Source organism: Podarcis tiliguerta (assembly GCF_965153285.1).
Source record: "Podarcis tiliguerta genome assembly, chromosome: 8".
Classification (NCBI taxonomy): Eukaryota; Metazoa; Chordata; class Lepidosauria; order Squamata; family Lacertidae; genus Podarcis; species Podarcis tiliguerta.
This window is the reverse complement of record NC_139541.1, coordinates 17,309,759-17,323,674: the sequence shown is the minus strand read 5'-3', so window position 1 is coordinate 17,323,674 and position 13,916 is coordinate 17,309,759. Positions and strand designations below refer to the sequence as shown.

The following is a 13,916-nucleotide window of genomic DNA, read 5'->3' as shown; positions in this document are numbered from 1 at the left end:
TAGGGCTGATGGGGGTTAAGAGTCCCAAACACCTGGTTGGCCAAGACTGCTGTAACCATTACACCACGCTCCCAGCAAAATGAAGCTTTAAGTTACAGAACATTCAGCACAAACCTCTAATCAAGCTTGGCAGACGTCAGTCTAGGCCTCCCCAAATGTTGCAATGGCCAAAGAGTACCAACAACAATTAAAAGGCTTTTGGGTTCCAAGAATTCAGAGTTCCTTTTTGGCTTCCGAGTTCCGAGATTTTGGGTTTGAGCAGAAGGAACATGAGGTCAAACAGGGTGACGTCAGTGGCGGAGGGGGGGAGGGAGATGCTACCTGACAAGCTGTTCCAAACTATTTTAACCATAAACATGTTCCTTTGCAATCATGGTTGCTAAACCGAAAGGAAGCCATCCTTTTTTAAAAAAAATGATGCCCCAGGGTTAAAGCTTGCGAGAGGGCACTTTTCTGATTTGGAGATTATTTGCACTGAGGTATGTGTGTGAATCTATAGCTATCGAGCAGTGAGTTAGGAAGTCAGTGGCTCAGAGGTGCGCCTGTCATTTACACAATCGCAGTTACACAACTGCAGAAATTGCAGATTCTGCACTCTGCACATCCTCAGGCGCACCCACGCTGAAGGGCAGCTTTCAAAGCAAAGCTGTGAGCTTACCTCCTGACTGCAGAATTAAATATTTAGTAGGCAGAGGGGGAAAGGAAAGAAACAAAAACCTGTTATCTGCATTATAACCACAAAAGAAGATGGAAGGGAAAAGAGGTTAATCTGGGTGGGGGTAGGAGGAGAATGAAAAGAAGGGTCTTCCATCAGAGATTTTTTTTGTTTTTGTTTCTTAAAGATTTTAATTTAAACAAGGCAAACAAAAGGAAAAAGATTACACTGATATCAACACAGTACAATGCAGAATATCAGTTGATATCCATTAGAGGGATTCAGAGTTCAAGAAAATTTAAAAAAACCCAATACCCAGCCTCCAGAGCTTCAAAGAAGAAAATTGGGGCGGGTTGGAGGGAGAGATTAAAATGTGGAAATGACCAAAGGAAGTTGTTGATGAGGCAGAAGGAAACTTTTCTCTTTCACCCAATTCAGTCTGACTTAAGACTTCCCTACCACATGATGCAGGAATGACCAAAGTAGCTAAATCGTTCCTCTTTGCCCTGGATTTCGAGACCTGATAATGTATAGTTTTAAGACAAATATTAGTCCCGTGATTGTATGTTGTTTTTAACTGTTTCTAATATCATGCTTTAAATATAATCAACTCCGGGGCCTTAGAATGAAGGGCAGGTTAACAACAACAACAGCAAATAAGATAGGTCTGTTGTAAATTATTCTACACAACAGGTACATGGTACACCCCTGTATAAGAGCAGTCTACCTCCAAGTACCGCAAACAGGTGGCAGGGGGGACGGGACAAAAAGGCGGTTGCTGCTGCTTTCCATTTAATTAATCCAACAAAGTCTGATCAGTGTAAAGCCACTGAAATTAACATACCTGAAGTAGCAAGGTCCATTAATTTAAATGGGTCTACTCAGCGTAGATTGGCTACAAATGTTTGCTTTATACACAGACACAGAGCTTTTTAAATTTATTTTAAAGGTAAACTAGTCAGAACAACTAAGAATGAAGAAATTAGAAACTGAAAATAACAGCCCCGCAGTGCAAACAGTGTACTGGCTAGGTCTGATGGGAGTTGTTGTCCAAAACATTGCAAAGCGGGTGCGCTGGGGGGGGGGGGGAGTCGCATCAACTTGGCAAAGGCTGACCTAAGGACAGGCCTCCATGCTCACGGACAGTCTATCTGCAAATATTAGGTACCGAGGGTCGGAGAGAGGAGAGTTGGGCAACTCTCCCTCCTCCTCGCCATATACTGTCTGGAGCGGGTTGGGGGCTCTGACGGGAGTTGTAGTCCGAAACATTTAGAGGAGAACAGCAAACGTGGGGGGAAGGTTGAGCTAAATATAGAGACCCTCCACGATCAGGGGGAGTCTACCTCCAAATAATAACAGATAAGGGGGTGGGGCGGAAAGGAGGGTAGAGACCTGTGCCTTGTTTACAAACTCAAAAACACACTGGCTGGCTGGGAGGGGGGGGTGCGGACGGGAGTTGTAGCCCAAAAACATCTGGAGAAGCCTGGGGTGGGTGGGAAGGATGATCTAAATAAAGAGACCCTCCATGATAAGGGGCAATCTACCTCCAAATATTAAGGGATTATTCCCACCCTCCCACGCTGGCGGAGGGCTGACGGGAGCTGTAGCGCAAAACATCCGCAGAAGTACACCACCTTTTTGCGGGGGGGGGGGAGGAGGTTGTTTTAAATCCTCCATGTTCAGGGGCGGTCTACCTGCAAATATTAGATACGGAGCGTTGTGGGGAAGCAAAGGAAGAACGGGGTGGGGACGGCGGCTGTCCGCTGCCCCGTTTCCGAGCTTCACGCCGCACCACCACCGAAAGCAAACAAAAAACCCAAATTGCAAAACTCCACACATTTCGGACGCGCCGCAGGAGATGAAGCGGATCTTACCTGCGGGAGGTCATCGCAGCTCCAGCCTCGGGAGGGACACGCCCCCCCCCCACCAAAAGGGGGAAAAAAAGTTGCGTGTATTTCCCTAGTTCACAGCGCGGTCCGCTCCTCTCGCAGCATCAGCGCCAGTTCAGGCGAAGGAGCCAAAGGGAGCGGCTTCCCTAAAGACTGAGAGAGGGAGGGGCAACACTCCCGGGTCACGCCCCCTCGCCCACCTCCATATATGGGCGCCCAGTCCCTCCCTCTGGCCCGACGCCGAAGCCGCTCATTGGCCGGAGGGTGGAAGCAGCCCAGGACACGCCCCCGCCCCGCGCTCCTCCAGCTGGGGCTCTGGCAAACCCACGTGTCGGCCAAGGGGAAAGCCCTCCCTGCAGAGAGAGGGAGAGATGTGTGAGAGGGGAATCCCCGATCCGCCAATCAACGCCGCCTGGCAACAGGCACCGCCTGGCAACGGAGGAGCTGCGCTTAAAGAGACAGCCCTTGAAAGCTTTTGTAGGGGGTGTGAATTTTATTTTAACTAAGGGGGATTTATTTTTTTTGAGGGGAGGAGGTGTTTTTAAGCGAGGGGCGTTAATTGGGGGTTGGTGTTGGTTGGTTGTCCTGTTTTTTGCAGCCGCCTCTGCAAAAGCTTCAACATTTTATTATTATTTATTACTTAACAAATTTGTATTCCCCGCTTCACCCGTAGATCTGTGGGCTGTTCGCAGCATAAAAATGCAAGATAAAAAAGCAAAATACATAAGAAGAACAGGAAGAAAACAAAACAAAAAAACCCCCAATAACCTCACACAAACTCTACTCTTTTGCATTTATTCATTGCCTCCCCCCCCCCCCAAGAGCTCAAAGTGATGATATAGACGACATACATGATTCTTCCTTGCCCTCTTCATTTAATCCCCACAGCAAACCCCCGTGAGGGAGAGAGGCAGTGACAGGCCCAAAGTCACCCAGTGAGCTTTGTGATGAAGTGGAGAATTTGAACCTTGGTCTCCCAAGTCCTGGTCAAAATCTCTAACCACTATACCATGCTGCCTCACTGTGGCTTTATTATTTATCTGGCTATCTATTTTGTAGGTTTAAGTTGTTTTTCTGCTTTGAACTATTTGAAAGCACTGATTCATGTTTCAAAAATCTCTAAGGGTGTTTTAAATTTTTTAAGAGGTTTTCTGTTAATTATTCTGCTTTAAATGTGGGCCTTTCAGTTCTGTTTTCATTTGTGATGGTTTGTTTTGATAGTTTGCAATGCTCTGTTTTACATTTTAAGACAAGTTGTAAACCACTTAAGAGATTTACTATTTTTATTTCTTTGTGAAGTGTAAAACGGTGTAGTGTTTTCTTAAATAAAGACATCTGTGTACGCACTGGGCTGTTATATTATTTATATATTTACGATTAAATAATGTTATTTATACTATTAACACACCATGTCCTTGCCGGGGTGGGAGAGATCCAAAACTGAGCAATGAAGCAAACTACTTTGCAGCCAGAAAACGTTATTTCCTTGTCCTTTTCCTAGTTAAAAGGAGCTAAGATCCTGAAGCTAGGAAAGGCCTCTTTCTCCCTGCTCAAATTCTTTGGCTGTTTCTGCCAGGCAGATGAAATGACACTGAGCTTTCTTGGCTGGCGCCCATCAGAACTAGTGGAGCAGAAGATGATTGGCTGAGCCAGAGCTAATGACAGACCTTCCAAGTGTCCCTATTTCCCAGGGACAGTCCCTGATTTAGAGAAGCCCTCCCGGTTTCTTATTTGATCCCAGAATGTCCCACTTTTCCTCAGGACATCCCTATTTTCATGGAAGAAATGTTGGAGGGTAGGGTGGCGCCGTGGGTTAAACCACAGAGCCTAGGACTTGTCGATCAGAAGGTTGGCGGTTCGAATGCCCACGATGGGGTGAGCTCCCGTTGCTCGGTCCCTGCTCCTGCCAACCTAGCAGTTCGAAAGCACGTCAAAGGGCAAGTAGATAAATAGGGACCGCTCCAGTGGGAAGGTAAATGGCGTTTCTGTGTGCTGCTCTGGTTCGCCAGAAACGGCTTAGTCATGCTGGCCACATGACCCGGAAGCTGTACGCCGGCTCCCTCGGCCTATAAAGCGAGATGAGCGCACAACCCCAGAGTCGGTCACAACTGGACATAATTGTCAGGGGTCCCTTTACCTTTACCTTTATGCAATGAGAGGAGGAGCCAACTCATTCTAGATTTGTCCTCCTCCTCCTCCTGTTCTCCTAATGGACCAACCTCCATGACTGAACCCTATCGATTGACAGATGATAGGAAAATAAACCTTCCTTCTTTTTTCAAAAAAGGTGTTTAGCAAAAATCCAAAGATTTGTAGTGTTACAGATCTGCGGTAATACAGTTTTGGGTGCAAGGGCACCCGTAACTGCTAAGGTGTGTTGAGAAATTAATAAATGATGGGATTTAGATAGCATTTGAAGGGAAGATGCCAGGCCAATGAAAAATACAGGGAAAGCTTTTTATCCCTCAGGCCAGGAAGCCAATCATCAATGGAAACCATCCAGTTGTCAAAGTGACCGGGGGGGGGGCCATGATGTCACACAGGAAAAATGCTCTTTAAAAACCCCCAACAGTTCTGGATACAGTGGGGCAGGCAGACAGATGGGGAGGAGTTGCTTGGAGCAGGCATTCTTGGGAAGAAGAAGAAAATAAGTGGGCAGAACTTCAGGAGCTGCTGTGAGGGCAGGAACCATCTTGGCAGGCTGGGGCAGAGGCAATGAGATGGCAGTCAGGATGCCTTGAAAATCCCGCACTGGGGAAACACACCGCTCCTGAGATGTGATGCTCTGAACTCTCTCCAGTAGCGTCTCCACCTCCATCATTCTGCCCGGACACTGAGGTCCAGCGCTGAGGGCCTTCTGGTGGTTCCCTCATTGCAAGAAGCAAAGCTACAGGGAACCAGGCAGAGGGCCTTCTTAGTAGTGGCACCCACCCTGTGGAACGCCCTCCCACCAGATGCCAAAGAGAAAAACAACTGCCAAACTTTTAGAAGACATCTGAAGGCAGCACTGTTTAGGGAAGCTTTTCATGTTTAATAGGTTGTTGCATTTTAGTGTTTTGTTGGAAGCCACCCAGAGCAGCTGGGGAAACCCAGCCAGATGGGCAGGGTATAAATAATAAGTTGTTGTTATTGTTGTTGTAGTTAGGCTTTGGATGTAAATATGTGTGAATTAACCCTATTTCTTAGTTTCCTATGGGCCTCAATTTCCCAATGGCAGCACAACCCTGGGAGAGAACCCTGGAATATTGCTCCTGCTCAGCAGAGACTGGGGATGCTGGCATGCAACAGCAGCAAAACAATGGAATAAAATGGCCCTACCAGCCACCGATATTCACAAGATGGTGTGTGAGCTTTCAACCAACGCAGAACTCTGCACAGGGCAGGATGTTCTAAAAATATGAATGTAACGTGAGTCAAAGGTCCACCAGGTCCAATATTCTATTCTCACAGTGACCAGCCAGGTGCCTCAATGGGAAGCCCCAAAGCACCTGAGCACAGAAACATCTTCCTTGCTTCCAATTCAACAGTGGAGGCAATGTTTAGACACCCTAATGTGCAGCCACTGCTGGCCTTACTCTCTCTGTGTGTGTCTCTTACACACAGAGAGAGCACAGTTCTTGCATCCCCCTGAGGTTGCTGGGGAGCCAGTGCGGCACAGTGGTTAGACCAGGACCTGGGAGAGACCACAGTTCAAGTCTCCAGTCCACAAGAAATCTCCCTGGGTGACCTTGGGGCCATCACTGTCTCCTCTCAGCCTAACCTACCTCACAGGGTTGTTGTGAGGATTAAATGAATGGGAGGAGAACCATGGACTTGAGCTCTTTGGAAAAGAAGGCGAGGGTATAAATGCAATAAATAATGCCCAGCTAGAGACCCCTTAGAGTTGCCTGGGGTGAGGAGATGCCTGTGTGTTAAGACAGTTCAATTGTGTGTGTGCATGCATGGGCACACACCTTTGGACCAATGGGGCCTCTGAAGAGTTGTTCCAGTGAGTTAAATCCACCTGGCCACTGGAGGGCGAGGGAGCTCAGAGTGAGGAAAACTGCAGGCCTAGGCAGATTTATTTACCTGTGTGTAAGCCCCAAGCGGCTTAGTCATGCTGGCCACATGACCCAGAAGCTGTACGCCGGCTCCCTTGGCCAATAAAGCGAGATGAGTGCCACAACCCCAGAGTCGGCCACAACTGGACCTAATGGTCAGGGGTCCCTTTACCTTTAAGCCCCACCCAACATGCTGAGACAGGCAGGTAGGGGGAACATGTGGCCCTCCAGATATTGTTGGATTCCAACTGCTGGCTTGCTCTTGACCAGTGACGTAGCGTGGGTTGTCAGCAACCGGGGCAAGGCAAGTGATTTGCGCCCCCTAACCCGTGGATTTGCGCCCCCTAACCCTAACCCCCAGATGTTGCGCCCAGTGCGGCCGCCCCCCCCTGCACCCCCCACGCTACGCCACTGCTCTTGACAATAACCAAGGATGGGAGCTGGAGTTTTGCAACAGGTCTTCTTGAAGTGAGCCTCAACTCGATGCCTTTTGCTGGGGCCAAATTATATCCCTCATTTGATTATGGACAAACATGTGAGCCTTACAGCAGCTGCCCTCTGGGTCTGACAATTGGAACTGGTTGCTTTTAGCTTTGTGATGCGAAAGCCTTTTAACTGGAGACGCCAGAGACTGAACATGGGACCTTCAGCCTGCCAAGCAGCTGGTCTAATTGAGCCACAACCCGTAAGACATAGTTAGCTGTCTTATTCTGAATTGGGTTATAAGTCCAGCTAAACCAACATTATCTGCACTGACTGGGAGCATCTGGGAGCATCTGACCAGTGTCACTCCCAGGCCTACCTGGAGATACCATAGGGGATTGAGCCACAGACCTTCTACATGCAAAGCAGCTGTACTATGTCACAGCTCCTGCCTTTTGTTTTGGCGCTGGAGAAGGGCAGGAAATCTGCATTGCTGCGAGTGCGCCTGAGTGCCATTTGAAGAACGGAAGTTTTTCCGATAAATTAGGTTCCGCCTGGAGCTGCCGTCAAGACAATTGGTTTTGTCGTTCTGTAATGTTATCCTTTTGTAATTATTTGCCAGATTTACGGGTTGTTGTCGTTTCGCCACGGCTTATGATCAAACAAATAACATTATTACCTTCCCGCCGCAGCGCAAAGCTGATCTGATGGATAGTACTTAACTGTGACTGTAGGAGCGCAGGACGGTATTCAGCAAAGTTTTGCCCAGAGCAGACCCCATAGGAATGAATGGACCTAGCTGACTCGTGTGTCCATTCATTTCAATGGGCTTGCTCTGAGACAAGCTTTGCGGAATGCCACTCATAGGAAGCTGCCTTCTACCACGTCCCAGGCTTTTTGCCACCTGAGGAATCTGCATCACTCGGCTTAATGGTAGGGAGAGATCTACTGGATCCCGATGGGCAAACTGGGGGGGGGGGGGCACGGTGGCAGGAGAGGCAGCTCCTCTGTGTGTGAGAGGGAGTGAAGCTGCAAATAAATGTGCAGTTGGAGAGCTGATAATGTGCAGTTTGGGAAATGGTGTGTGGGAGAGAGAAATTAGACCTGTTAGGCGTATGTGTTTATTCAGTGCTTAAATGACAGGCCACGTCAGGGACAGCCTGTGCACAAATTATATAAAGGGCAGAATGAGCTCAGTTTCCATTCTTGAAACAAACGGCCCAAACCATATCAAAACACCTTCCTCTCGAGGGCCTGATCCTCCTCTTTTTCACCTACATCTCTGGGCAGGCGGCACTTTGTCACATCCCTTTAAATAGCCTTAAAAGTACTTTCTTGTGCCTATTAGTTGCTCAGCTGTGGCAAGTTCATAAATGCTGCTGTGCGGGAGGTAAGAACGATGGGCCCCTTGGAGAAACTGCACCTGGTACAGGGTGCAAGCGAAGAGCAAGTTTCTTTCACTTGTTTAATGGTGTGCGGTGTCTGATGGGAACATAGGAAGCTGCCTTCTACCGAATTGGTCCATCTTAGGTCAGTGTTGTCTACACTGAGTGGCAGAAGCTCTCCAGGGTTTCAGGCAGAAAATCTCTCCCAGCCCTACCTGGAGTTCCTGGAAATTAGGCCTGGAACTTCTGCCAGCAATGCAGCTCCTGCACTGAGCTGTGTGCATTTCCCAACTGGGGAATTTGCGGAGATGGATAAACCTGCTTCAAAGCATCTCTTTTGGACCACATTGTTGGGAGGGATAACATTCAAGCGGCCAGTCCACTTGCCACATGCTTAGCCCCAACCTGGTGCTGGGCATGGAGTCCTCAGAGGACAGGCAGCCCCCTGCCCCCAAATACAATGCTGAGGTCACTTCAAGGGTCCCTCTGGTTTGATACCTGATGACAAAGCCCTGGAGCCACGAGAGCAGGAGGGAGAGCTGGCCCCTCAGCCCCTAAAAGCATCAGTGCCAGCGGTTTCGGGGTCCAGGTCAAAGACTGACAACACAGTGTGCTTCTACAGACCCAGAGTGATTGGTTTACTCATGAGTAAGCACTCCCTGGTGCTCTTTCGGGGCCAGCAGCTGTGGTTAGGGAGGCTGGTTTTGGATATAAGGCCTCACTCTTAAGGCCTCCTGTTGCTGGAAGCCACATAGGTTGACGCTGAGAACAGGATGCCCAAGTAGATGGGCCCCTGGCCTGATCCTGCAGGGCTCTTGTTATACGTTACTGTCTTCTTAATAAAATGACCAGCGACTGGGTTTGGGAGAGGAGAGTGTGGGAGAGGAAGGCGACCGAGCAACGCCGCAACGCCACCCACAAGTCCCACGGAGCTATTTAGAACGATCATTTGAGGGATCTATATTAAGGCTACATCTGCTTAGGGGAAATCCAGAGGATGTGGATCCACTCATGATCTCATCACATTTGATAGCAATGGCCCACCGCAGCCATGACCTGGTTTCATCTGACCCACAGAGAGAGACTTTTAAGCCTGTGCTTCTGCCCAGAGACCAACCCTGAGGGACCTCCGTTGTCACTCCAAAAGCTTTCCACTGAGACTACTGAGGTGCCATTGTTAGCGGAAGCTAGGAGTCAAAATTTCCATCCCCAGTTTTTTTATATTTAAAAAAGAAGTCCCCAGAGGAGGGAAAAGAGAGAACAAAACAGCCCCTTCTCTCTCCCTCTCTCCCCAGGGCATTCAAGACTATGCCAGACAGTTCGAACAGACCATGTCTGTCCTCAGCTGCAGATTGTCCATTAGGGGGTTGGCTAAGCCCCCCAGGGCCATTTCCTGCCGAACAGTAGCCCATTAGGATGCTGTTTTGGGTAGCAAGATATATCGGGCCACTTTTTATATTAATCCTGAGCACAACCAACTAGGATTGCAAACCCGTCTAGCAAATAGGATGCAGCCTACAATTCTGCACAGGGACCCACTGGGTGAGAGAACATCTCAGGCAGCTGTGGTGGGAAATGGACCTTTGGGGGGCAATCCAGCCTGCAGTCCGGGGCTCCCCCCACTCCTGATTCAGATGGTTCACTTGCTTCAACATGTAATAGGTCAGCCCTGCTGCTAAGGTGGCCTCCTGTTCATTCTGCTTGAGGGACCCTTGATGTCTGCCCTTAAAATCCTGCCCTGATGGTGCCACGACAGGGGGAGCAAGAGGGCTCTTCAAGTGTGGCTTGCTTAGATATTTTATTTTGCTTGTTGCTTTCTGGACCAGGTGGTGGAAATAAAAGTCCCTCCAAACGTAACCCAAAACTGCACCGCTGACCGAAAAAGGGGACCCAATGCACAGAGTCAAACTGAATCTCAAGGTCTGGGCAGAGAAGAGGAAGAGAGAGAGAGAGAGAGAGAGAGAAGAGAGGAAGAGAAGCTGCACAGCTTGGCACCATCTGCATGTTTTTGCCAGCGCCCGGCCCTCTTGCAGCAGCAGTTTCCCAACAATGGCCTTGTTGTACGGGCGGCTCGTAACATCCATGCCTCTTTTGCGGGGTCTGACGCAAAGCGAGCCTCGGGGGAGGCGGCGGCTGGTGTCTGCTGGCAGGGGATGAAAACATCTGGCTTGTGCCAACTACAAGTTGGAGAGGCAGGCCAGGGGAGGAAGTCAAGAGGCCCATCCGGATTTCTGCCGCGCCCAGTGCAGCCAAAGGGTAGGGGCCTGCCTGGTACTGAGTCAGAAACATGGTCCATCTAGCTCAGTATTGTCTACACTGGCAGGCAGCAGCTCTCCAGGATTCCAGGTAGGGGGTCTATTACTCTCTCATCCTTGGAGATCCTGGGATTCCAACTGGGACCTTCCAAATGCAAGGCAAATGTTCTAACGCTGAACTTTTTCCTTCCTTTAAGACAGTTCAGTGACATATTGCAGTCTAGCAAATGCATTAGAGATGAATGCAGAGCAGGGCCAGTGATGGGTTTGGCCTGAAGTGGGATTGTGGCCCAAGGAGAGGACCAAACAAAGGCCTGTGGGGCTGCCTTTGCCCCCCAGGCCTGAGATTCCCCCACTATTGCCTTACAACCATTAAAAGCACCTAACCTGCCCAACTGTGCAGCTCACACTAGAAGAGAACCTAGTATCAGTTAATAAATTTAGGGGTAATGATTAATGCTGCTTGACATTTTTTTACAGGGGGCACAAGTGAAGACAGAGGCAACACTTTATAGCTGAAGACAGATGCAACAAATGGGGTTTGAACAGTTTTCCTACCTTCAACAAAAAGCATTTTGCCTACGCTATCTTGGTCTTCGCCCACCAGATGTTATGGACTACAACTCCCATCATCCCTTGCCAGCACTGTATATGTATTCACATGCACACCCATTATCTGCCCATAACAGTGATGCTGAAACCAACTGGCCAAACAAATGGACATACAACCAAAGGCCTATCTAGCGCCACATCTAGTTTTTCACCATGGCTACCAGGTGCTTCTTGGCAGCAGCTGGTAGGAAGCGAACTACCCCTCCTGTACTCATGATCCCCAAATACTTTATTCAAAGATATACTTCCTCTGAACTTGGGAGAGAATATCTATCGGAGTTGATAGATGAAAGCACTTCCTTTTGGTTGTGGTGGTGGATCTGTCCAGAAACTACTGCCCACTAGTTTCAAAAAGAAAAGAAAGGGAAACATGGACCACACCCTCTTTTAAATGTATGGAAGGGTTTCCATTTTAATAAAGAAAAGAAAAGAAAAAAACATTTCTGGGGGACTGACATAAAAACTCAATAATTAATGGTTATTAAACCAGGCTCCCTAACCCAAGTTGAGTCAGGACTGCCATACAAATGCACGATAGAAAATTAAGGAGTGGATCCCCAAATGCATATTTCGGTTAAAGGTGGGAGCACATCTGCCCTAGAGTGCATCGCTAGAGCATCATCAGCCCACGGAATTCGTACAGCGGGCCGTAAGTCATTTGTTTACCCTAAGAAGCTAACAAACCAAAACAGATGCCAGATGGACATTATAAAAATCAAAACCCTTGTTAAAAAGAAGACCCAAGTGAATAGATCCAAACCTCTATCATTAATCTTTCCTTTTGTAAAAACGGCAGTATTTGGGGGCGTATAAAACATTGCTGAACAGAAAGCCAAAGCTTAATAAATCTTGTTTAGGATGAAACTTATGCCAGATTTATTTTTTTTTAAATCATTTTAAAAACCCTGGTTCTTCAGTAATCAGGCTATCGACTGCCAACAACACATTTTGTGCATTTAAATCTGGTGAGGCCAATGGGGGAAACTCCAAATGGTTCTAATAAACATGGCACAAGCCATGCGGCTGTCCCACCAATCTGGACCCAAATTCAAGCTGAATAGTCTCTAAAGAACATTCCTCAGTCACCACCTGAAGACTGAAACAGATGGCAGGATGGGCTTCTCCTCTCTTAAAATGTTATTTCAAAACACTGTTTTGTGTTGCTTTTTAATTGGTAATCCGAATAAAAGTTAGGAAGGTGCTCTTCCAGCTTGGATCCCCCTATCCCTAAGGACCACTGGGGCTGCCCTCATCCCCATCTCATCCCCTACTTCTTTCCCTAGCATTATAGGTACATGCTACACCAAACACGTCACCATAAATGGGAGATTCATGTACCAAAATACCTCAGGTAGTGGGGGCCCTCACTGGTAGGGGGGCATGAATCTGTCCATTTCATCTTATCACCATCTCACTTTTCCAATCTTAAATTTCCATTTCCCTCATCAGTTTGTGATACTTATTTTTTAAAGTCCTCATGAGAATTCCATCAGCCTTTTAGTGTGGATCTTCTCCTAATAGATACATCTTTGTATGAAGTTTTACCTTCGTGTACCTATTTCTGCAAAGCTAGTTTCCCCCTTGCATGTTGTTGCTTTTCACTGGCAGATGCATTTTCAAATGGCCACTTTATCCCAATATATTCATTTTCGCGCAACTGGCTCACTGTTGGGAGAGCTGCGTTGCAAAATCCAAAGCAGCAGATTTTGAAAGAGGGGCTTCTTTTGGTCCGTGTACTATTTTTGGAAGGTGCCGACAAGGCAAGTTTACCTTTAAATGCCAAGTGAATTGAATTTCTTACTGCATCCAGCCACATCTCCCATGCATAGAGCACACCTAACACCAACCTACCTGTGGAGGTGCATGAAGAAACTCCCAAACTGCCTGCATTCTTGTGTAGGCACCACTTGCTATGAATGAAGCCCATTTCATGGTTGGAGATTCCAGCACTACCTAGGAGGTTCGCCATAGACGCTACCCAGCCTGGACTAGCAAGGGATGCCCCACCATCCTTTTGATGATCCCCTTTTCACAAATCCATCGCACCAACTCAAAAGCCACCAGAAATGACCCAGCACAACTTATTTCTGTATTTTGTCCTCAGAGACCAAGAGTCCAAACACAACCACCCTTTTCCAGCAGCCTGGCCTGCTGCACATGCATTCCTGTAGCAGCATTTTAGGCAGTTTCCCTTTCACAAAGAAATCCGGTGCATGTATGCCAATGTGGGGAAGCACAAATAGGGAGGCATACCTACAGCCCGGGAGTATTTGCATTTATCTGGAAAACAGGGAGATGGCAGGCAGGAGCCCACAAAGCCACAGCCCAAAGCACAAAGGTCCCTTGAGCTGGAGCCAGAACCATCACATGCCCCCCCCAACAGTACATTGCCAGTGCAATGATGCTAAATACTAAGGCAGAGCTAAATACAGAGCAGAAGAGAAACGCCTGTCTTCAGGCCAGAGAGGTGGCCTTTTAAGAGTACAGTGGTACCTCGGGTTAAGTGCCATTTTTTTCGCTCTATAAGACTCACCAGACCACAAGACGCATCTAGTTTTTGGGGGAGAAAAACAAGAAAAAAAAATATTCTGAATCTCAGAAGCCAGAACAGCAAGAGGGATCGCTGCACAGTGAAAGCAGCAATCCCTCTTGCTGTT

The 13,916-nt window shown here is 48.0% G+C and overlaps 1 protein-coding gene across 1 annotated transcript in view; it reads right to left on the bottom strand.

The window, feature by feature from the left end:
• The window catches only part of LOC310683696 (tyrosine-protein phosphatase non-receptor type 11-like), a 65,888-nt gene extending 63,163 nt beyond the window's left edge, over positions 1-2,725 (bottom strand). Inside the window, exon 1 of the mRNA XM_083454002.1 lies at positions 2,530-2,725. Coding sequence (XP_083310128.1) covers positions 2,530-2,543 — 14 coding nt within the window. The 5' untranslated portion in view covers positions 2,544-2,725. The remainder of the gene's footprint in view (positions 1-2,529) is intronic.
• Positions 2,726-13,916: the final 11,191 nt, after the last annotated feature.